Here is a 24,990-nt window from a genome sequence, read left to right as displayed (position 1 = left end):
ATAGACAGGTCTATTTGCTCAAGATGGCTATTATTGAGTTTACAGAGGGTGGCTTGTCTCTGAGGTTTAGCTGTTTGAATGTAGTTTGTTTTCATTGGTAGTTTCCTCTGGCGCCTCCTCATCTGGAGGCACAATGTGGTGCTGCTGACATTCACCTTTTTAAACGTAGCCCTGTGAAGCTCAAATCAGGAATAGCGTGTGCTTTAAAAAAACCCAACTATCTAATCTAAGAATATCTATGATGAAAAGCAGGGGACACACACAATGAAACCAGTTACATACTCTTTTTATAGTTACTTTATTGAATTACAGTGTTTTACAATTTATATAAACAAGCGATGAGTTTCCCCTGTGTCTTCTTTGCCAGGGCAGGTTTCTTTTTGATGTCACACCAAAGTACATATCTTGAAAGTATCTGTAAAAGTGCACTGGAAACAGAGGTAAATGGAACTGTTGAAAGCACACAAGCATTGGTTTTACACCGATGCGAAGAAAGACGTTCTTCCTCTTCATTTCCTATTGGCAATGTGCTATTGGGCTTTCAAGAAGGTGTTCTCACGGAAATCTTGTGGCTCCATGGGGTAGAACTGAGCGGCCATGAAGAAAGGGGGCATGTGGAAATGTGTCCTTTGGATTTTCTCACATAAATGACTGAAACTTTTTTTTTTTTTGCATCTTCCAAATCACGATGGGATGCAACCTCTTTTGGCAAAGTAATATAATACAGGATGCACTTCTTGGTGAGATCTCTGTACCACTTCTCCAGCATAACACAGTGAATTAGTTGAGGCAGGGGATCTTTCCCAGGAACTTACTCTTTAAAACAGGTAAATGAACACCAGGGACAGTAGCAGACACTGCAAAGCTAAAAAAAAAAAAAAGAAAAAAAAGAAAAAAAAGATATAAATCTCTTCATATGGACTTTTCTAAGTGCCAAAGGCATGTTCTGTCTGGCAGAGATGACTTAGCAATACCCGCTGAGAGGATGAGCTCCAGCAGACAGAGAGGAATAAGGTTAACTCTTCTTTTGGATGGGATGGCAGAATTTTAACAAGGGATTCCCACAAGCCCCATAAGCTCGCTCTGTAGCATCCTTATTTCAGAACCTGATCACTTGGTGTTGAGGGGAAAGGACCATTTAAATGTTCTGAGAATGGTCTATACCCACAGACATTAGTACCTAATTGTGGAAGAACATAGGCACTTTGTAAGCCATGATAGCTAGCCTTTGATAGCCAGAAACCATTGCTCCCATAGGGTGCAATGTCAGCTGGAAGCATACAGCTCTAAAATGAAGAGAAAGACTGTTCTGTTTTCTCGGGATAACACAGAAGTTGAACATCATTGCTGACTCCCTGCCCACTCTCACTGGGGAAGCAAAGGCTTCAGTGATACAGTCACATGGGGAAATGAATGATAAACTGCAGACATTTGGGACAATCATAGAAATTAGAAAAAATGATCTACAAGTAGATGTGTTGAACCCATACACCTTTTATATGCAAAGTTCACACCCAAGATAGCTAATGTCAATCATGCTCTGTACTAGTATATGCTTAGAAAAAGATGAGCTCAGGGAAGGTACTTAAATTCAGAGAACAACAAATCAAGATGGTCAGTGGCAAGGACTTGCCAAATAGGGTCCCTACAAAACAGGAAGAACCAACACCTGCATTCAAAGACTGAGACACACAGAGAAACAGTGGTTCCCTGGGCTAATATGACAACTTCAAGAGATCAATAACCATGGAAACCTCAGTAAAAGGAATGCATCTTCAAGGAAATTCAGAAGAGAGAGGAAAAAATGGTAACTGGGGAACCCTTCAGAGGCAAAAATACATGTATTTCCCTCTCCAGAGACACTTGTACAAACAGCTTTTATTTTTAAACAAAATATGTTCTCACTGGCATCTATGAGAAACTATTTGGCGAAAGGTTTTGTAATATCTTTTTTGTAGAGTTGTCATATTTCTGAATTTGTGAAGGCCCTGGTTTTAGAAGCTTATGGTCAAACTCACTCTCAGTTTTCATTTAAACAAGAAATAGGAAATAATCTGCCTTCCTCACTTCTGGCAATAGCTTCAAAAATAATAACAGCAATCTGAAAGTAAGTAGCTCTGGAAGGCTATAGTATGCCTTTCTAACTTATATTTAATGTATGTTGTACTGTCCTTTGGTGGAAGCCAAATTCTGATTAATGCTGTTCAAATATGATTCTTATTTCTATAATCAGTGAGGTCTATGAGGTACACCATCAGAAACTACAGTTAAATAGTGGTGGGAAAAAGACAAGAGCGTTCTCACACACACACACAGAGCTTGCCTGGCCTTTCAAACAGCTGGCTGAGAACCAGATCTCTGCATCAGCTAATGAATGTATCTCAAGGAGCAAGAGAAGAAACAATGCATTCATCACTGCTAAAATTTAACTTTGTAACTTACCTTTCAGCAATGAAAATTCATAACGAGGATAATAAAAAGGGCAACAGAGGAACATTCTTCCCCTTTCTCTATTGGAATTACCTGATGTTTGTCCAGCACTTATGTGCACCCAGCCAAGACCAGCAAGTTCCCTTTCCTTTTGTTATGCTACGAATCAGATATAAGCCATAAGGTAAAATTCTTGCACTAAACTTCTGCTCTGCCAATGAAATGTTTAAGCTTTACAATATTTGTTTAAGAACAACAGATAAAATTCTGTTTGCAGGGCGTTTTTTAGATAGTAAGTGGATTAAATAAATTTGTTCAGAAATGGCTACATTCAGTTCCTGCTGATCAGTGAGTGTTCCTCTGAAAAGTGGCATTTACAGACCATCACTGTTCCCCACCTGGGGAGAAAGCCTTGCCCTGTCCCCCATACAGCCCCACTACAGCTGCCCCAGCAGACTCCCCTGCTTTCATACTGCCCTTGCTGCTTCACTGACAACAGAAACATGAACTATATCAAAGAAATTACGTTAATGACAGGCCAGGTTGCATAAAGTCACACTCCTCTCACTCAGGATTGTAAAAATAAGATAAACTTTCCACATTCATTACTACCTTCATGTTACCAATAACATAATTAATCTTCTATAACACTCATAAGGGGGCATCTTTGCTGTCCATTAAGGGTCCATCTCACTGGGACAGTACGGTGTTTTTCGTCATCCATGACCCTCATACTGAGGGTATGTACCTCATACAGATGTACAGAGGTACCTCTGGAGATGCCAGGTCTCAAAATTCCCATCTCCCAGGTCTTTGACAGAGGGGCTCGTAATTAACACAATTATATTCAGCAAGCTCTGTATCTTCTGTGTTCCCATCATAGACGCTATTTTCATACAAATTTGAAGTCAACTGGTTCTGTCCCCATATAGTGGCCTACTCAGCAATCGTGTTGAGAAGAAATTGGTCTCTGAAAACTCTGTATGAGTACGTGTACAGAGTATCATTTGTACAAGTAACCACTTTCTGGCCCAGTAATACTTGTGCTGTTGAATGCCGAATTAGGCTGTTGCTGAAGGGACCTGTATATTATGGAATAGAGGAAGAGTACCTACACCATTTTGGTTGTTGCATCTCTAACTAACATCAACATTTGCAAGTGCAAATTACAAGAACCGGAAGGTGTTTAGCTTGAAGCCTAATCTAATGGGTTGTTGTAAAGTCCATGCCTTGCTAGAGCAGTTTACTGGAGACAAAAGCTGTACCAGAGGCAAACTAGGGGAACATGGTTAACCAGCCCAATTTCATGGTATTGTGTAGATATCTCTCATTCTCTCTCACACTTCTACAAACTGCAACCCTTAGTACTTCCTTTGAGTTGTCTTTGCCCATCTTGATTCCTGAAATGTTCCAGACACATGCCGTTAGGGAACTAACAGTGTGAAACAACTCTCTCATATTCTACCTGTCCTCACACCAGTGCATCCAAAGGATATCATTATTTTCTACACCGAAAGTTCAGGATACAAGCTGTGCCTTCTTCAGTGGTACTTGGATGTGCCAAAAGTTCATATGCAAGAGCATACTTTGTCATCTTCCTCCTCCTGGAGAGAATGCCTCATTCTCCAGGGGTTCTGGTGGCGTCAACAGCATATTTTGGATGCCTGCTAATTACAGAAATCTGTAGATCTGCCATGCACTGCTACATTCACAGATTAGAAATGGTTTCCATTTTTGCAGAACATTTCTTCAATTACTCATTAATTGGGGCTCCACGTTCCACTTTCCTGCATGATCTGTGCTTGCCAACCTAGTCTATGGGTCAAAGGAAGTTATTTCCTTGCAAGCAGAGTTCATTAAGACAGATTCTTCATATTTATTCCCCTTACTGACATCTTCAAGACCCTAAAAAGAAGTTGGGCCTGAGAAGGAGGAGAGGTAGCCTGGGCCTTTTGTTGCAACAGGTGTGATGTCAAAGTGCACCAGCAAACAAGTCTCATTAAGACGCCACATCCTGGCGCCAGCTACTGGCAGGTATTGTGAATAAGAAAATGCAGACTCTATTTAAAAGTAAGAAACTTCTTACCTGCTTGAAGAAGGAGTGTGGAAGAATGTCAGGATTAGCCTTGTGCTCTATGAAAAAAAAAGTCTTTGTGGTTGTGATGTATGCAAGTTATCCTCATTTATGAAGACAAGAGCTGTAAGGTTCTTGAGTTTTAAGGATTGCTCTTATCAGTATTCCATGTGGCTAAAGCTTGGAGAGTGATGTTGATGTTGGGTTTTGTTAGCAAACTATCTTCATTTATGTAAGCCATTAAAAGGCACCTCCTCGGCCTGTTCGCTCAAAGGAATGTGACCATTATTCAATACTGGTTTACAGGACCATCACTAGTAATGCTTATAATTGAGATATGTAAAATAACAACTGTAAGTATCTGTAATGATTTCTTGTTTCACTTAAAGTTTTACTATCTCCTTAGTAAGTCTGAATACAACTCTAATGCCTAATTAACCTAAGTTTCATTTCATTAGTATGCTATAAACAAAAAGAGCAACAGGTGTCTAGGCAGGTAGGTAGTCTTTAATAGTAAACAGTTCATCTTAGGAGGAGACACAGATGTTTTTCTTTCATCACAGAAAACAATAAATACAGAGGTGCACAAAGACACGTGCACACCCACCCTTTGCCAGACTCCTGAATGTCGTCAGGACCTTCCCCTGAAGAAGCTTACAAGCTTGTAGCCTTCATTGTATTATAATTATTTGTACATTGTTATTTGCATGGCAATTTGTAATTCTGAAGTTGCCATATAGCCCTAGCTGCCCATTCTTTTCCAGAATGACTTGAGTTATATGTGGCAATTCTTTCTTCCTGGTTTGTCAGAGACTCATTCAACAAAGCCTCTTAGACACACATGGATCCCCCACTGATTAGTTAGCATCTGAGCGGCTTCCTAAAACACTTCCTGAAAAGGTTACAACCTTCCTTTTGAAGCCTAAGAAAATTTGTTCCAGTCAAGCATGTGAAAGAATGTGAACAACTGGGCAAACCTGACATTCATAGAAAAAAAAAAAGGTAAGTCAGTCATCTATATTTGTCAGTCAAAGTTGTTTGCTTTCCAGGTAGTTCTGAGAACCACCTTCCTTAGACATCAACATTTGCAAGTGGGAATGGGGTGGCTGCCTGACAGAACAGGCTGTATCCCCATACAGGTTTTCTGAACGCAACTTCAAGCTGTGTGGCATTTAATAGGACAGTTTCAACTTTGGAAATTTTGGCAATACTCTTTCTGGTCCCTCTGGGTCTTTCTCCCTACTTTTTAGTATCGAAAATGTTTTCTCTGATGATAAATACATCAACTTGAAGCCCAAAGATGAAGATTATCTGAATGATACAACCTTATATATGTTCCTCTCTAGAGGGTGATCCTTACATCAACTGTCATCACCACCCTGAGGCAGAGTGCGGCTTTTCCTAGGAAAAAAAGTCAGAATCACTACATTCTTCCTTTTTTGTTTTAAGCAGGCCTAGCATGCTACAGAAACACTCAATTTCTCTTGAGATCTTCCACTCACTGGTGCTGGTTTGTTTATTTATTTGTATGTAAACAACCTTAAAAGAACATGCCTCCCAGGCTTGCAGTGTCTCCTCCACCTAGCAAAGACACCATCGTCATACAGACTTAAAGTGTAAATAACATGGGAGCAAACAGCAGCCTCCCACCGCCAACGAGAATGCAGATCAATACAAAATCACGCGAGCCTTCAGGATCCAAAAGGCATCCTCTCCTCAGGCTGCCCCCCCAGCCCTGCTCTGCACCTGTTAGTGAATGATGAAGCCCTGGCTGCTCCCAGCAGTGCGGGAGGGCGTCCCTTACATGTTCACAAACACAGAGATTTGCCAGCTCCAGGGCACAGATGCCAGCTCTTTTGGACCAAAGGCCTGTTTCAGTTTGCGGTCTCATTAGAAAAATAACTCATGGCTTCTCAGTAAACATTAAGATTGTTAACAAGGGCCCTCACCTAGGAATGTTCATCCTGGAATATTGGCCCAATGTTTCAGACAGGACCAGCCTCAGCTGTCACTGCAGCACATCACATTTTCAGACCAAATACCTGACTGTTGTCCAAAACTCCTTGGTCACGGCATGGCAGTGTGACTCTCCTACAGCATCAGCCGCTTTCCAGACTCTCACCCTGCCTGTGCTAGGAGATTTGGACCAAATTAATTACGGTAAATTGATGTCGTTGCATCATTGCAGATCAGATATTGTGCAATGAATACACTGGCGAGGCTAGCACTAGTTAAAATGCTCAATAAGGCTAATTGCATGGGTGAACATTTCTTTAATATGCACAAGGCTAAACAACCAAATTAAAATGTAAGCGATTATAAATACTCTGAGGCCTTGTGTATGCATAAAGAGATATCCTGCTGGCTCTGAAGAGAGGGAAACCTCTGTAAAAGAGGCAGTGAGGAGCACTGGGGGCAGACTAAGAGCGCTCACCTCCTCCATAGCACAGTTGCTTGCAAAGTATTCATCTTTCTACGGTGCAGTTATGGCTGTTACATTAAATTGGCTTTGTCGAACTGATGCGGCTTTATGTCTGAACATTGCTACCAGCTTAAAGCTGGTTCCCTCCAGGTCAACTTGCACCTGGGTACAAGCTAAATGCGTGTAACCAGTAAAAGGAGCTTTAACTCCAAGCAAATAATCATCGAAGAAGGTCATGCTGATTTCATTAAGGCAATTTAAGCTTCCATTTATGTTAAATTGGTAAAACTTTCACAAGCAGACAAGCCCTCTCTAAAGAAAAGAAGACAGTTCTGCTGAACTAGGTAACACTGGGTAATGCATTCCACTCTGCCAAAGCTTTCCAGCAGTAGGAAGAAATGCCCATCAATTGCTGCCGGCCCACCTCTGAAACTGTGTTGCTAGCTGCCAAGGTATGGGATTGTTTTCCCTCTGTCATGGCATTTGACAGAATAGTTAAGGTTCAGAAAAGAGACACCTCATTAAGGCAGCGGGCGGGGACATGCTGCTGAGCACAGCTGCCCCTTGCTTGTGTTGCTTCCAGGGACACAGCACAGCTTGAGGGGACAGAGACTGGCCTAAAGCTGTGAGTATGCCTGCCCTGAAACCCTGCAGCAATACTTTACCCAGGCCTGCCTGGGCACACAGACAGGCTGTTGGAGCATCTCCCCAATGCTGACTTCCGTGCTCAGTGACGAGACTGCTCATTTGTTCAAACCTGAAAGAAGTTCCCGTGCACAGCAAACCATGTTCTGGAGCACCGGCCTCATGGTGTCCCTCTGAGAAACAAGCATGCCTTACTCGTCCCCTGCTCTGAGCACTCCAGAGCTGTGCTGCCAATTCTGAACGTCCCTTGATGGACAGACACAAAAACTGCAGTCACCTGGGTCCAGTCACGAATCCTCCTGGACTCCCCCGGTGGGTTATTCAAGTACTCAGAGCAGGAGAGCATGAATAAGCTGGAGGAAAACTCACTTTGGTAGACAGGGAGGGGCAAAGAGAGCAGCTCTATACCTTTCTTGGCCACTGACCTGTGTCCATGGGAGGTGCCAGGTCTGGCCATGGCTCTGCCTCCCCAGCTGCCAGCAAGCTAATGAAGAGAGGGATTCAGGGACCCAACTGTGACTTTCAAGGCAATGGCAACAGAGAGTCAGGTAACAAAGAGGTATGAGGAAAATGGCAGGCAGATAAGACAGTCATCAGCCCTCTGCAGTTTCTTTGTGAAGAATACAATCAGCATGGAATGATGTACAGCAAAGAGAAAAAGAGAGCATTAATTTTTTTTGAAATCTGCATGCTGTAAGGTTCACTTTTAACCCTAGACTTGATGATAAAATAAATGTATCAAATGTTTGAAAAGGAGTTGAAAAAGAGTTTCAAATGAAACAGATGCTCCCAGATCTGGAGTGCCTACCGTTACAAAAATCTCAGGAACATACTGGGGTGAGACCTCTGATGCAGCGTATCATGAGCGTAATTCTCTGTTGTTTGAGCACTGAGTTGAATTCGTTCACCTCAGCTGAGCTGAGGGGCAGAAAAGAAATGCCTACTGCGTTTTATATAGTGTTTAATTTAAGGCATTTACACATTCAAGACGGTGACAGACTAGTGTCTGTGATGCCAGCTCTGTTGTTGATCTGTACTGCTATAAATTACTCCTGCAAAGAAAAAGGATGCAGCATAAAAATGTGATTATATAAATTATATACATAAGTTTGTTTCTCCGGGCTGCCTGTTCACTTTGCTATGTTATCTCTGCTTACCCCCTTCCACACTGCCTGCACTGCTTGCCTGTGTCCCCAGCTCCGAAGGGGAGGCGGGCACGCACAGTGGCTTTGTGCTTGCTACCCTCCAGCAGCCGCTTTTTTCACTTGGGCACATGCTGGCCTATATTCCTCCCGTTAATGCTGTTATTTGTTAACACCGTCTTCTCCCCTCTTCTCTCCAAAGGAGATTACTGAGAATAATTCTTTTGGAAAGACACGTTTTTCCTCGGCCTCTGAGGTAGTTAGGAGAGTCTTTGAAGAATGTTTAAAAGGAATCCTTTGCCCTCTACTATTTCCAGGTGGTGTACCTGCGCCCGGGGAGAATGGCTAGCAGTGTGCCAGAGCCAGGTCCTGGCAGTTCAGGCTGCCATGGGCCCCCTCAGCATGGCTCCGCGGCCGAGGCAGCGCACAGACGCTTTCACTGGGAGCTTCCACCACAACCCCATGGATGCATTACCCTGGATGCGGCTCCATCAAGCAGTCAATGGCTTTTTCACATGCCTGTAGAGACAGCCAGGGTTTCCAGACAAGAAGCAGCTCACATCTTTCTCTTCCCGAGCCTGGGACTCTGGCTATTGTTGCTCCAATATTTTCTTGCTCTGTTGCTGTTCTGCGTAAAATCTGCTTCGCTTGGGCTCGGCGCTTTGGGATTCACAGGTACTCCCACTTTGTTCCATTTTTCAAGCTCATCTTTAGTTCTGGAGTTGCAATGAATGCTTATTGTGCCAGAGTAACAGAAAATGGGATTCTGTCAAATTTCAGTATTTGAATTTATGAACGTAACCAAAATTGGCTGCAGACTTGTCATTGCAATGCACCCCACTACAGAAAATGACTGTAAACTTCTCCGTGCAACCCTGCTGTGTGAGTATATGTGCATGCCACTGCATCCTTTATTGCTTATGAAACACGTATCAATATTGTATTAATAAGTAGGCATTGATTTTTACCGAGAACATAAAGATTTATGAAAGTAGGCAGTGCTGTGTGGCAGAACTATGAAAGCAGTTTCTAGAAAATCTATGAAAGATTTTACATTTGAGATATAGAAAAATTTTCCATTCAAAATAAATCCAAACAGACAGCCCTTCTTAGAAAATAGATTAGTTCTTGCATTGGGCAAGGGTGGAATTTAAAGGCAACTGATTTGCAACAGAATGAGACTCTGTCCAAATTTAAACACAAATGGCTTCCTTTTATATTACGGAGAGATTCGAGGAGTCTCTCAGTGAAGCAAGGAAAGTACAAGCTAAACACCTGCACAATGGCCCTGAGGCAAGAGGGCTAAACTAAGCAAACAGGGAGACATACCCCTGTCAGGCTGACAATAAAACTCTGGTGGTGCTTGGAGTGGGGAGAAATGTATTTAAAGTATACTGATGCGGCTCTGCTGGCAACAGCAAAAAGTAGAAGCTGTAATGAGGACCACTTAGAGAGTTCCCTGTCCATGTTACACCACCCAGAACTAGGGACTGCAACAGTCCCTAGTGCATGAGAAGCACACATTTTCAGGCGTCAGTCTTTTTTTTTTCTGCTGACACACAAGGTAAACCTTGGGACTGATTTAGAAATTGTACTACAGCAAATGCCTCAGAAGCCAGCTCATACAGAGGAAATGCCCTGTCTTAATTCTCCGTGATACTCAACAATTGTCAAGAGCAAGTAGAAAAACACACTCCAGAAGCGCAGTATGTCCCAGATACTATAGAAGGAGCATTACCTACAACACCAGAAGTACAAATGCCATCTCTACTGCTGATTTCCTCCTGTACTGCATGAACTCACAAATCCTGCAGAATACTCAGGCTGTGTTTCTGCTGATGTGTGTGCTATACAAAAGGATAAGGGACATAAATGTGCTCTTAACAGAGCTTTTGGCTGAAACAATCCTTTGGCAAGGGAAAGATTTTAGAGAAGAAATATATCAACCTGGAAAAGTTCTGGTGATTTTATTTGTGGCTCCTAATAATTAGCTGTTTCTATCTTTACTATTAATTCTTTGTCACTATTACTACAAATGCCTTCAATTTCCTCCCTGTCCCCCAACGGACTCCAGCTCATTAATATGCAGCTTTAAGCAAGTATCGGAGCTGTCATGCATTTCAGATCTCCCCAAGGAAGCTTTTTAAAATTGTAAGTAAGACCCGATACTGAGACTTATTAGCACCAAACTTGGAAACAAAGCTTCTGTGCAGGCAGTGATGACTCTTCAAGTTACAGTTGCTGTCACCTTTTTTATCTGAGATTTATTATAAATGTGAATACCTCAAAGGATTTCTTTGATGCAACCAACATTTCCAGCTCTCATAACCTGCTGTTTATTGATAGAACTGGGCTCATGCCAGCATCTCAGGTTTGAGTAATGAAGCTGAACTTCTAGGTCAGATTTAATTGCACCCACACTGAGATATACCCAGAAGAAATCCACTGAAAGCAGTAGAGTGACAGTGCACCACCGCAATTGTGTCCGATGCGGCGTGATGGAGGAACTGGAAGTTTGCATACTAGCTAAAAGACAGGTCACAACTGTCCACAGGGGTGCAATATGTAGATCGAGATCAAAGTCCACCCTCAGTGCTTTGAGACCAGCTTTTGCTCGAACCTCTGTCTGATACTTAAGCCTGTATCCAAGGCTTTGGCTCCTGTCCACTTACTTAAAAATGTCTGAACGGCCTCATTTTTTCAGCTCTGCCTGGAATTAAGAACAACAATTAGTCCAACTTCTGAACTGCTAGCACAAATGATTTGCCAGAACTAAGGTTAAGGCAGATTCCCGTGACTACCATTTACAGTAACAGAAGAAATGTGTAAACTTGAAATCAAGAGGTATCTGTGGAGCTGCCTGTCATTGGCATGTTGGTGATTCTTCTGACTAATCGTCTTTCCTTAGTGACACAGGGAGCAGGAGGGGTTGTAAGGGGAAACCTTATCAACTTCCACACAATGGAGCCCAAAGAGAGGGAGAAAATTAAACCTCAACACTTCTCAGAGAAGAAGGTGTTAACCCAGACAAAGGGTTCCCAGCAGAGCTTCTTGCTGGAGTGATACCACAGTGTCCAATACTTGGGCCAGCACAAAATAACAAGAACTGGAAAGATTTTAGCAGAAAATTACCTCAAACTGGAGAATTTGGAGTATCTCCGCTTCCAAAAGTTCTCACAATTCAATAAAGCCTTTCTTGAATGATCCAAAATACTGACACCTGTCAGGAGGGAGAGCAAGAGCAACAGAGCCACCACCCAGGCTTGGCCAATAAAGTCATGCAAGACTGCAAGTTGCAAGAGGAGTTCTCTTAATGTCACCTTCTTTACAGTCCCCCCAGACCTGAGAGGTTAGAAAATGGAAATTTGCTAATGAGACTCTTCAGGCTCAAATGACAATTTCCCCACGTCCTGAGGTCCTACTTTCCTGACTGGGGATGTTTTTCCTCCTCACCACTCATGACCCTACTTCTCCACATCAAACCAACCTTAGCCATCAGCTAGGGACTGAGAAAGCCGTGGACATCCTTCTCAAGATCCTGCCATGTGGATGTGATCCAGTTTTTTACCCTGGGCTACTCCATCTGCTTCTCCACTGCCCCTTTGCCAGAGATGACCTCCCCTCAGCCACCCTGTGGGCAGGCACCCAGGCTGTCAGTGCCTCCCGAAGCCCTGGATACGAACCCAGCTCGTTTGGGCTACTGCCGGAGCTGTCACCCAGCCAGGCAGCAGGCAGGAATGAAAGGAAGAGATGCCAGGTGGACAGGAGCTGGCTGAGAGCAGACACCCCACCACAGGCCCAGGTCTCTGGGGAACGCAGCACAGACCGGCACATCGCTAGGACCTGAGCCCCCGGGAGCAGTGGGGCAGAGGAATCGTGTCACCGTGCCCTGCCTGGGAGGCAACATCTCCTATCCTAAAAACCCTAGGAGGAGTCCAACCCTGGAAAAAGGCACTCTTGGACAGCCGTTTGCAGCCGTGCCCGCTGGAGCCCGATCCCCCCCGCCCCAGGGACGGCAGGCATTTCTCCGAAGGAGGGACAGCGCTGCTCGGCCCCGTTACGGATCCCGTGCCCCGGCGGAGCTGGCGGCTCACCCGCCGCACCCAAGCGGGGCCGGGTGAGCGGCGGCCGCCTCCTTCTCCGCACCTCCCCAAACGGCTCGGCCACCCCCGCCCCAACCGCCGGCCACCACGGCCGCTGCCGCCGCCCAAGCGCCGCCGGCAGAGGGCGCTCGCCGCCCGCCAACGCTGCGGGGCCGCGCGCCCCGCCCCGCCCGGCCGCGCCCACCGCCGCCCTCTGAGGGTCACGCGGCCTTACCCCCCCCACCGCCACCCCTGTCCGCGCGCCCAGGTGGGCCGTTAAATCGGCGGTTTAACGGTTAGCCGTGTTGCTCGCGCCGCGGCCCGGGACCGCTGTTTGGAAGTTAGTCGAGCTGCTGCGCCCACCCCGCCCCCCCCCCCCCCACCTTGCCCCCCACAGGGCAGCCACCCTCTCCCCGAGGTTCGCACGGCGTTGGGCAAAGGGTGGTGCCCACCTACAGAGCAGATGCTGTGCGGCGGGCAGAGCTGGCAGCTTGGTAATGAAAGAGCTGCTGGAAAAACAAAGCCAATCTGCCAGTTCGCCACCAGAATTGCTGAGCCCAGAAAACGAGAAGTTGCACACCGTGGCGTCGATGGCACGTGGCTGCCAACAGTCCGTGTTCCGGGGGCCTGCGGAGTATGCCTGCTCTGGACTGCTGCATTTTCCTGCGCTACCTTATCACCCCTATCACGTCTCTCTACCGAACAAAACACAGGATCTCTGCCTGCGGATTTATGTGAAACCCACTCACGTGCAGTAAGAGCTAGCGTAAATCTCCTTTGTTTGCCCGTTTGGTCAGCTTTTTGGAGGCACCTGTGTAAATGTATGAGGCACTACTGACACAGCCTGGCTACCTTGGGCGGCATCACTTTAGATTAAAGCTTTCTAACCAGACCAAGAATGGCTGCTCTGCTCTAAGGGTGATAACCCAGTCAAGTTAAAAGACAGCAGAGCATCTTACACGCCTTTACTACTGGCAGAGTGTCTGTGAAAGCAGAAAGGCACTGGGAGATTCCTTGCTCAGTGATGCAGTGGGCTGGTTTTGTTTCCTCACGGCTGCTACAATCCAGGTACATTAGGGATGCTGGAAGGATGCGTTTATATGGAAGTAACAATAGGAGGGTGGAAAGGTGGATGCAAGTCCCTTGTGTGTTCTGCCTTCTCAATTGCATCAACCCATCCGTGTTACAACCCTATCAGGGGAACTGGCATTTAGGTCTCTATTGCATCCATTTCTGAGAAAATCAGCAACTTGTTCTGAGGGGGAAGATTTGTTACAGATGGTTGTGCTACCTGCAGGATTTGAAATAAAAAAGAATCTGTAACCAGATACACACAGCCTGCAAAAAGAATCATAATTAGAAGGGAAAGATTAATAGGGACACAAGTCTGTAGAATTTCATTGTTAAGAGATCAATTTATTGTGCCCTTGACTGCAAGTTAAATTAATACACGTAAAATTATAACACGAAAAAGAGATGCCAGTGACTGTCATAAATACAGCTCGCTTTTCTTTCCTAGTTATTTAGGGAGGATTGGGAACACTTGTGAAATCACGTTCATTAAAGCCCTGAATAGAGGCAACTAACCAATAACGGCAGTGGAAGCAACAAGGTTCCCCCCCCCCAGCCCCCCCGCCCTTTTCAAGAGCAGGGGGGAGAAATCACAGACGTCAATCAAGAAATACTGCAAAATAAAATGGACCCTCCTGGCAGCCGAGGCACGGCGCAGACCCGCGGCGAGGCTTTAGCAGCCCCCTCGCCGCCACCGGCCCCACCGCTCCGCCGCTGACCGGGGAGCGCACGGGGCTCCGCAGCCCGGCTGCTCTTCCTTCCCTTCCCTTCCCTTGCGAAACTGTCAGGCACAAATGGGCAGGAGGATATTGGCTGCAAGGGACGCGGAGGCTCCTCCCAGAGCCTGGATCCCGATATTTTTGGAGGATTTCTTTTAACTCAGTTACAAACCTTAGTGAAGGAAACAAGTTGCAGCTGTAGCGGAGGCAGAAAGCGCCTCTGCGAGGGCGAGCGCGGCTCCCGCTCCCTCTTTTCACCTTCCTAAACCTACCTTGGATGCTTTGCCTCGCCTGCGGAGGAGAGCTGTGGACGGGGGGAATGCTCCTGCTCTGGATCTTGCTGTTTCTGTGAAAACAAGGGTTGCAAGGGAATGAGAGGGAAGACAATGAGGAAAAACCGACCGGGAGAAAACCCCATCCCCAAGCCTTTTCCCGAGAACTGACGGTGTTTCGGGGCTGAGCGATCCCGTCGGAGGCTGCGCCCGGCGGAGGGAGCAGCCTGCCCGCTCGGCAGGGGGTACTTCCCGGGACCAGTTGTTCCCTTCGGATGCGGACTGGGAAACCTGTAGGAAATTCTCCCGCCGCGCTGCGAAGCCACCATGAATTCAGTGGCTGGAAATAAGGAGAGGATTGCCGTCACGGCGCGGAGCAGAAAATACGGGGTAAGTTGTCGGCGGAGGGGCGGCTCGGAGCGGTGACCGCCGCCGTGCCGGGGCTCCCGCACCCCTGGCCCGCCGCTTACCGGCGCCGCCGGCTACCGCTCCTCGTCCCCGCTCAACTTCCGCGGTGCGGCGGCTCCGGGCGTCGCGTGGGGGCGGGCGAGGCGCAGGGGCATCCGCGGGCGCGGAGCGTCCGAGCGAAACTTGCCGGCGCCGCCGGGCCTCCCTGCCTGACCCACTGCTCCTTCTCCCGCTCCAGGTGACCGACCCCTGCTCCCCCACCAAGCCCGCCGCCCCCTTCTCCCCCGAGAGCTGGTACCGGAAGGCATATGAGGAGTCCCGGGCGGGGAGTCGCCCGGCCCCGGAGGGAGCTGGCTCTGCCCTGGGCTCCTCCGGCACCCCGTCCCCCGGCTCCGGCACCTCTTCGCCGGGCTCCTTCACCGGCTCGCCGGGACCCGCCTCGCCCGGCATCGGCACCAGCTCCCCCGGCTCGCTGGGCGGCTCGCCGGGCTTCGGCACCGGCTCGCCGGGCTCCGGCAGCGGTGGTGGCTCCTCGCCGGGCTCCGACCGCGGCGTCTGGTGCGAGCACTGCAACGCCCGCCTGGCGGAGCTGAAGAGGCAGGCGCTGAAGCTCCTCATCCCTGGGCCCGTCAGCAGCAAGGTGAGCCGGGGGCCGGGGCGGAGCGGGGGGATCCGTGTGCCGCCCGGCCTTGGCTGCGCTGCGGGGCCGCAGCCGCCTGGGAGCGGCTCCTCACGGCCGGTGGGGCTGCGGGCCGGCTTCCCGTTGGGACTGCCGGCCACCTGGACTCTCCTCTGCCGCTGTTACCGCTGAGGGTTTTGGGGTTTGTTTGGGTTCGCGCCTTCTTGATTGTGTTCCCTTTTCCCGTCCCCTCCTCCTGCTTCCTGTGGAACTGCCAGGTTTCGGTGGGCCTCTGTGACAGTCCTTCAAGCTCATTCCTTGCCTCCCTCTTTCATTGCGTTGAGGGTAGTTTTGTGTTGTTATTTCCCGTGTACTCGTTCTTGTGAGGACCAAGCAAGGATGGGAATGCCTCATGGTGGTCATTGGTCCCTTCTCCTTTTGCTGTCTTTGATCCTTACAGGATGAATTCACAAAATATTTTGAGGCTTGGCAGCCACTTAGTGGTAAGGTGTGTATGGTCTGATGCACGCAGTTTGTACTTCCATTGTGGGGCCAGGTGCAGCAGAGACCCTCCTGTAGCTCCAGGTTCAGATGAGACATTGAAATGCTGTGTGAGCTCAAAGGTCACCCAGGGAGGCTGTGACAGACCGTGGCATTGAACCAAGCTCTCTGGGGTGTTATTACCACAAGGACAACTTGGTGATGCTTTTCTTTTACAGAGAAGCACTAAGTTGTTGTTTTGTTTGGGTTTTTTTGTTTGTTTTGTTTGTGTTTTTTTCTTTTTTTTAAATAAGAAAACTTAAAAATACTTGAAGCTGCTGGACCCTGAGTATTAGGTTGAATAATCCTGTGCCTAAAGAGCATGAAAGCTTTTCTGAAATCTGGACTCAGGTTTTAAGAGCTGACTAACCATGGATAGAGTTTGAAGTGTGCTTTCTGCCTCTGTTGGGCAATCTGGCACCTCCAAAGGCATACTCTGAAATTTCTTGGTTTTGTTTTGTTTGGCATCGGTTTTCTTGTTTTCCCTGTTTGTTGTGCATATAAAGATTAAGGCTAACAGCCCTAAAAGAGTGACCGGCAGCTCTTGGCTGACCCCGTGCTACCAAAATAGTAATCACTGGATTCCTCCATAGCAACCCTGTGAGCATTGTATTGTGAATGGGTCTACAGCTCCCAGAATGTAATACAATGCAATTTTGTTTGCCCTGTTGGGTTCAGGTACTATCAAATGATAATATTTACTCTTCCACTTCAAAGAGTTTTCATTAGTGGTTACGATAAAGAGGTATCATGGAAAAGAGCCGACTGCTGAGAAAGGGTCCTTGGTATTGCTGTTGTGTTGTACTCTCCATTATTTATTTATGTGCTGTTTGAGAGGGAGTTGGTGCTCTCTTGAACAAAAGACTCAAGGGCTGGTTATTACCTTGTCTCAAGAGCTGGCTTAACTGAATTATTCATGAAAAGGGAAAGGTGGAACCACCAAAATTAATAGTCAATTTAACCATATTAATACATGGTTGATTCTCTGGAAAATGGCCCTGTACCAAAATCTTCACAAATTTCAGGCTGTGTGATTTGACAGTGATTACTAGCTGTGGGTATAGGTGGGAAATTACTGATACAGATACAGGAGCCATCAGAACAACTGAGCCTGGGGGTGGAGGGAAGATAAAATGTAAGCGTTAAGGCTTTGTATCCCTCATGCAGTGCTAAATGTGAGATCTTGTCAGATCTTGCAGTCATGTAAAGATTTGTACAGGTTTCTCTTACCATAATAGAGGTAGTTGTTGCCTATCCTAGCCTTCCTGAGACATTACCCTTGTGTTACTATTGTTACTCATTCTGTTGTTCATGTAGTTTATCTGATGGTCTCGTACAGGCCAATCTTTAGTCACATCAGTAGTAAGCTTTACTTCTCTGTTTTTAGTCCCCTTACCTATGCTCTTTTTTTCATCTTACATTTCCTTTCCAAACCTTCCAGTTCTGTAGGAGTGCCTTTTGCAAAACTATTGCTATCCACTTAGGGGGAAGGAAGGAGGCGCAAGTAAAGTGGTCTCTGTGGGCCATGGTGAGCCTCTGACCTATTTGCTATGCTTAATAGCACTTGCAGGCTCAGCCCTGTTGAGGTACTCCGGCCTTTGGCATACAGTTCCCTTCTGCAAGTGAGTGCTACCTGGCTGTGGCTATTTGCAGAAACATCCCTTCCTTTCTCTCATCCTTTCTGGCTTATTTACAACTCTTGGAACTTCCTGGGCTTGTGATTTCTGCCTTCAGCAGATGCCGTCCAGCACAGTGAGGCTTTGTTCTAGGTGATATAGGGTCCAAATAATATGGCTAGTGCCAATGACTTCTTTGGATAGGGGCTGCTGTGCTGGTCTTGCAAGTTCATCGTTGCTGGCATCCATGGGGTAACCTGATCAGTGTCTGCCTAGGGGAAAGCAGGACCTCTGAGGGCGAGACCTATGGAGTCCCTTGCAAGAACGTGGAAACCTGTCACACGTCTGACGAACACTTACTTCAGTTTAGATTGCAACTGGAGTCTACCATGCTGCATTAATGTAGCTGGCATTCTTCAGGGTCCTGTGAGGTCTGCTTTTGACTGATGCTATGGGAATAGGTTTGAGGGGCGCTAGAATTGATCCTGCCACTGAGTTCAGTGGAAGAAGGAGCAGATCACATTCCTTGTTCTGGGTATTCCCTCAGAACTTGCAATGCATCTTACGATTCAAGACTGTAGTGCCCTGTAGGATACAACTAATTGGCAATACACCTTTATTTTAACGATGAAATGGAGCATTTAGTCATCTTCTAGTCAGCTAGATCTAGCTGACTTACATGATGATTTTTTGTTGGTGCTGTTGAAGACAGCCTAGAAATTTCATTAGCATTATAAATATAGTCTGTGGCACCTGTTTCACATTTATACTGTATTTAGAAATGCATATAACCCTGGGTATTGTGTAGTGCAGAACAAGGAGAATATGAGGCTATCTGTGTTTTGACATGTATCCATAGCAGATACTGGAATCTGCAATAACTCTTCCAAATGTGAACTTACATCGATGTTTTCTACAGTGTGTAATCATGTAAAGGTTTGTGTATATCTGCAAAGTGTAATAGTATACTTAATTGCTGCATAAACAGACCAGGCTTTATGCATGAAGCTATGTAGTGAAGCTTTTTATTTGATATAGAAAACCCCACGCTTAACCTAGAGCAAACTGCTTCTGACTAGCTCATTGTTAGTGTTGAGCTTTCAGTTTTAAATAGAAGCATTCTCTCCTAATACATCAACAGGATGAAAACTTGCGATTTAGGTAATTTTTTTCCTTTTTTCTTTTTTTTTTTTTTGGTGAGGCACAAAGGTAAGGCATATATAATTATAGCTGCGCTACTTTAATTTACCCTTTTAAAATGCCAGGTTCCCTGCCAATTACAAAAGGAAAAATGCTAGAAGCTTGTTGTTTCTTTTTCCCCTCTTGTGATACAGATGTGACTTAATGATGTACAGCAATTATCTGCGTACAAGGGGTTATGTTTTATGAGAATGAAATCTTATTGTAACCCCCATGCGAAGCACGCCCTTGGGAAATGAGCACAAGTCGTTGTTACAGTTGCACATTACAGTTTGTAACTGAAAGGATCTTAGAGCCATTGGCCATTGTTTGTGGATTTCTTGTCACAGTGTCAAAACATTTCCACAATGATAAGGATGGTCTCAAAAATTATTTTTTTTTTTAATTTTGAGCTTTTTCTTAGGCTACATTTTCAGAAGTGTAGTATAGAGTTTTATGACATCACACTCCATATTTATCAGAATTTGTGTGAAATCTAGTTGCCTTGAGTTCAAACCTGTGATATCCTCTGTCTTTAACTTAACACTAACCTTGCAGGCATCTGACAAAAAAAAAATCAACAAGTTTAATTGAAGAGTTACTATGTTTATGTGTATCAAATTATATTGTGTGTAAATAATCAATTGAATGCTAATAAGAATAGTCTCAAGCTGGCGATTTGTTAGTACAGGATTCCAAAAATCCTGAATACAGGCTTTAAGCCAAGAGGTAATTTGAATGTGTAGACATGAATATCTGCCTGGGCATTGAGTCAGGAAGTAAGGATGCTATTTTAAATGCTAGAGATAGATAGCACTGATGTTGTTAGGTGACTTATATTCTGGACTATCCCCTAGCTAAAAAGTCTGTGCTTCTGAGTATAAGAATTGGGCAAATTCTGGTTTAGCGCAGCGTGTCTGTGAAGAGGGAAGGAAAGGGCTTGCATTTGGGGTACACTTTTGGTTTCTGTTTTCACAAATTTACTGACGCTTTATCTTATTTTTTGCTTGCATATGGTTGAATTTGCCTTTTTCTATTTCAGAGGTGTTGAGTAGTCAAAGACTTGACTAATAATTATTAATAATGAAGAAAGCCCTGAAGCTGATCTAATGAAATATAGGTTCCTGTTAGCTTGTAGCTACTTTAGAAACATTCCCAGTAGAGACAGGACAGTAATGAACCCTTCCTCAAAGCTTAGCAAGTGGCACAATAATGGAATTTCATTTCCGTCCAGACCTTTAATTTGTGAACAAGCACGGCCAGTCTGTATGGTGACTTAATTCACTGTGCAAAAATCTCAGGCACCTAATCATTTCATCCCAACTCATTGTAATGCAGATAGGATTATTGCATTAGAAATGTGATTTTAAATGGCCTGAGGCAGTAATTTGTCAGCATTTGGAAGGATTAACTCCATTAAAGTTTAGGCAACAACAACCATTCTTTTGTATTGCATCACAGGTCACAATAGCAAACATTTAGCATAACTCGTCTGCAAATCTTCTTACAATTGTACGTTTCCTGGCAAGTTGTGAAACCACAAGCTACTTCATTTGCCCTGGAATTATAGCTGCTTACAGAGGTCCAGAGGAGACAAACAGATATGCCTTCACCTCCGATGAATTAATGTAAACCCTTTTCTTGGAGCAGCTGGAAGTCTTGCTGCTGCAATCCACAATGTCAGTATGTGAAACGATATAAATATTTCTTTCAAACTTGCAAATGTTTTTGAGGTAAGATACTGTACATTAAAGACAGCTTTTTGGGAAGCTGTCAGTCTCAGCTCTGTATCTTTCTCCATGTGATCAAAAAGGCTTGCCATTATTGAGTGCTCTGGAAATTAGGAATGGGCCTACGATTATATTTAGTGACTCGAAACTACAGTGTTTTTCCTATCAGAAAAGAAAATACTTTTAGGAGACCATAGACAGAGCTGTTGGGGGTATTGACATTTTATCTGAAGTAAATCTCTAGGGAGGAAGAAAATATTGATGAAATTTAGTTTGTGTGTGGGTGTTTTTTTTTTTTTTTACAGAGACTTGGCTGTGCATCTGAAAACACTGTGTTCAGAAATACACAGTCAATGCTTAATCTGTAGCTGGCCTCTTCATGCTGGCCTATTATTAAGGGACAAAGTTCTTTCAAGGTGCTTTATACCTCCCATGAATGCTGTGCCTATCTCTAAAATCATCTATCTTTAGATAGTCTTATATTTTCCTAGAAGTAAATGTTGCAACATCTGTAGCCATCTTGTATAATGAGCATAAGATTTTGGTTTATAATTTTGGAAGGGCAGGAGGAAGAAAGGTAGTCTGTGCTGAATTCCCCAGACAGTGTAAGCAAAAACGTCATGTGTTACCATTATGGGCCATCAGCATGTAATGGGATTCACGCCTGCATCAGCAGATTATTAGAATGTTGCAGTGCTGTGTATGTAGGGTTGAAAGACACTTGCAGTTTTGCCACATCAGCAGCCCATAGCCTTTGACATCATATAATTGGGGTGCTTCCAGTCACTGAACTTGTAGCCTGCCACCACAATAAACTTGACTGTCATGCTCTGCATAATCATGCAGTAGGAACTGCAGCATTTTGTGACATGTGGTCTGCATGTCAAAAGTGTGAGAGATGTTCTAAGTTAAATTGCTAACTTAGCAATGTGTCATGCTGTAGCTTCAGAGGCATGTATGTTAATAATATGTGAGGAATACAAGTGTGTGGGCTTCTCCCTGCCATTGGGTAAGTAATTCCTAAGTTCATGTTGTTTGTTGCTGAAGCTGCAATTCAAAAACTATCCCTGATGGCAGAAAAGCAGATTGCACATTTAGTTTGAATTAAGCAAGCTGTAGTATGTAATAGCACCCTGATAAACAAAGTAGTACTCCAAGAGTGGAAAGTTCTAGAAGTGTCTTTGACATTATAGGACCAAATTTTGGTTGCACTGTGACACTGATGGAAGTCACAACAATTAATTAAGGTATTGCTCTTCTAGAAAGCAGTGGTACAGCAATAAGTGCAAGCAGTCTGCTGCATTCACGCACTGAAATGCTGCTTTTCTTTGGAAGCTTCATCTTGCACATTTGAAAGACATGGCAATGTTTCATCTAACAGTTTCTGTTAAGATGGGGGATGGTCGTTGGAGCAAGGTTGTGTTAGATGATCATACCATGGCTGCATCTTTATTGACAGGTTTATGGTACTTAAATCCCCAGTGACTTCTCTTGCCCAATTTTATTTTCAATTGCCTTCTATGCAACTTTCCTACATTAAACCAGGGTTTAAAAAAAATACATAACTATGAGCATAATTAAGCTGTTTTGAACTATATTTAGATCTCTGGTTTTGACACCTGAAATACATAATCAGACACCTTCTTGGTACAGTTGTACCATCTTGTAGTATCTACAACCAAAATATGCATTTGTTTATGCTTCTTTTCTCTCCACTCTATAATATATAGATAGCAAAACATTACTAAGCTATAGAGTAATGAGATCATTTTTGAGGTTTCTCTAAGTAAAAGCACAAACCAACACAAGACACTTAATAGGGCAGGGTAATGTTGACTGGACTGTTCTGAGCATGGGATGGAGGCTATTCAAAAGATCCTGCAAGAAATGTCAAATATTGAAAACTCTTTTCCTTGTGTAACACCAACTATTGCTGGTTACTTATAAAAACAACCAAGAAGTGGGGAGGGAGAGAGAAGAAGTCCAAACCTGAACCTCTTCAGTCTATTGACTTACATGAAATTTGCCCCAGTGACAGGATTCTGACTTAAGTGAGATGAGTAGGATTTCTGTTAGGCCACAGCTCTACATATCCTATACCTCTAGCCAGGGAATACTTGCATGCATTTAAGGCAGCAATCAGATGTGCTGCTTGGGCTGAGCAGGGCGTAGGCATCCTGTCCCCTTGGGGCTTCCCAAAGTACCTTTTCTTTCCCCTGTCCTTATGAAGGTCATAAGCTAGCAACCCTGCAGCTCTCCTGTGTGAATATATGGTGGTTGCTCCCTGCCTTGGTTCTAATCAAAATAATAGATAGTTCAAACACTTCCAATAGTGCTGCTTTCTGAACTCAGATCCTTTTGATTGAAAGGTCAGGGACTGACTAGATGTGCTATTACAACAGCAGATGCGAGTGATGAGAAGGTACTGATGAGAGCAGCACAATGCATCCAACCGAAACCTCAGCTGTAACTAGTACAGAATATAGGGATTACTTTTGAATTACTTCATGAAAAAAAAAGTAAAGGAAAATATGATACCAACTATACAAATGAATACATTTTAAGAAATTGGAATGTTCAATCACAGCTCAGATTTATTGTTGTCGTCTCAGTATTAAATTTATTTTATTTGAAATATTTAATTTGCAATAATTAAGGCCATTAAAAGCTACTTACCATTCCAGCATTGTTGTGCTTCTTAAATTTTTTTTTTCATTTTCTACTGTGCTTACTTTTAGTTGTCACTAAGACCTGTTATTCTGTTCAATCTGTACTATTAAATTATATAGTCTATGGTTGATCTTGCACTTCTTATATATTATAAAATATTCTATGTTTTCTGGCAGGGAAGAAAACAGATTTCAGTCCGAAGAAACCTTCAGACTGGTTTTCTCTGCTCAGCTCTCCTCTGAAACTGTATTCAGCAGTAATCTTTTTGTGTTTGAGAGACCTGGGAGAACTGATGGCATATTAAATTGGACTTAGTTTACAATTCATGATGAAAACAAAAGACTTCCCTCTCCTCACTTCTAGATTCACATGAGTAAATCCTGTGTTGGTACAAGACTCTGCTATTGCGTATTTAAACTTGTTGTGCCTTCTTGTTAAACAAAGTAGGGCTGAATCTGCTCACTTTGTTGCCCTACAAGTAGGAGAACTTAATTTACAGGCCCTGTGGTATCTGCTTTGTAGGTGGCTGGTCAATGATCTTATTCAACGGCCTCTGTGATTCAGGAAAAGACTGTCAAATGCTTTTTAAAAATGATTTCATTCTAGTAAAAAAATACTGCAAGCCAGTGTGAGTGTGGCTCTAGAAAACACTTCAAAATTTCTTGCTCGTGCTGTGTGCCAGAGGAACTGTGTATGCTGGAGATAGGATATCTGTATCAAGTGCAATATGACTGATGTAAAGCACCCATCCAGCTCTAGTGTCCGTAGGAAAATCTTAAATTGTGAATACAAAATTCCCTCTCTTCCAAATTACCTTCAAGTGGAACTTGCTTTATATATATTTGTTGCTTACAAATGGGTTTTGACCTGCAGATTTTCTGTGATCTATTAATAACAAGCCTCTACTCTAACTTATTTTACCATGACCCCTAAATCATAAATACTTCGACGTGATCGTTTACTTGCACCTGAGTATTCACAACAGCTTCTCTATTCCATGAGCTTGCATGGGAACAAAATTCTACTCACGTAAATGTTTGGGGAAAAGCAAATGAAAGGAGACTTTGACATCCACCACAGTAAATGTTTTCTTTTTCTGAAGAAAAAGTGAAAATTCAGAGTGGTTGGGGGGGTTTCAACTTTTGTTCAGAACTGTCTAAGGAGACCTGTCTCAGCTGTGGAATTAACTTTTCCCAAGTTGTGTTTCATTCCCTCTTTCTCTCACCCTCATAATTAACTGAAGATAAACGAGGATTCAGGACTACAGCTCCTCAATTTCTGTGGGCTGCTGTGTGGTTCTGTTGGGAATTGCCCATTCCTTTTATTACAGGTGTACTTGAAGATATGAAAGAGATTCCTGCAGTGCTGAAG

At 44.5% G+C, this 24,990-nt stretch overlaps 2 protein-coding genes across 5 annotated transcripts in view; one reads left to right on the top strand and one right to left on the bottom strand.

The window, feature by feature from the left end:
* Positions 1-434: 434 nt before the first annotated feature.
* Positions 435-15,701, bottom strand: LOC134512974 (uncharacterized). Of its 2 annotated transcripts, XR_010070288.1 has the most exons (3): positions 15,564-15,701; positions 14,858-14,931; positions 435-865 (listed from the first exon to the last, which is right to left on the bottom strand). XR_010070288.1 is itself a non-coding variant. In XM_063328904.1 (2 exons), exons 1-2 carry the CDS (start codon positions 15,184-15,186, stop codon positions 14,466-14,468), a joined length of 621 nt encoding a protein of 206 aa, XP_063184974.1. The 2 variants fall into 2 exon arrangements, 1 of the variants encoding a protein (XP_063184974.1); XM_063328904.1 differs by lacking the exons at positions 435-865; positions 15,564-15,701 and adding an exon at positions 14,466-14,757 and having other exon boundaries at positions 14,858-15,186.
* Positions 15,109-24,990, top strand: part of KIF26B (kinesin family member 26B) — a 302,116-nt gene continuing 292,234 nt past the window's right edge. For 2 of the 3 annotated variants that reach the window (XM_063328903.1, XM_063328901.1), the window contains exons 1-2: positions 15,109-15,247; positions 15,504-15,905. In XM_063328903.1, coding sequence (XP_063184973.1) covers positions 15,185-15,247; positions 15,504-15,905 — 465 coding nt within the window. In that variant the 5' untranslated portion in view covers positions 15,109-15,184. The remainder of the gene's footprint in view (positions 15,248-15,503; positions 15,906-24,990) is intronic. The other variant, XM_063328902.1, reaches the window with a different exon arrangement.

The sequence above is a fragment of the Chroicocephalus ridibundus genome, chromosome 3 (genome assembly GCF_963924245.1).
Source record: "Chroicocephalus ridibundus chromosome 3, bChrRid1.1, whole genome shotgun sequence".
Classification (NCBI taxonomy): domain Eukaryota; kingdom Metazoa; phylum Chordata; class Aves; order Charadriiformes; family Laridae; genus Chroicocephalus; species Chroicocephalus ridibundus.
This window is presented reverse-complemented; position numbering and strand designations above follow the sequence as displayed.

Bases quoted from the DNA above. Each gene is read 5' to 3' on its own strand.
- LOC134512974 (XM_063328904.1), bottom strand. From the start codon at position 15,186: ATGGTGGCTTCGCAGCGCGGCGGGAGAATTTCCTACAGGTTTCCCAGT. The intron at 14,758-14,857 runs GTAGGTTTAGGA...TCCTTCACTAAG, and splicing joins GGCGAGGCAAAGCATCCAAG to GTTTGTAACTGAGTTAAAAG.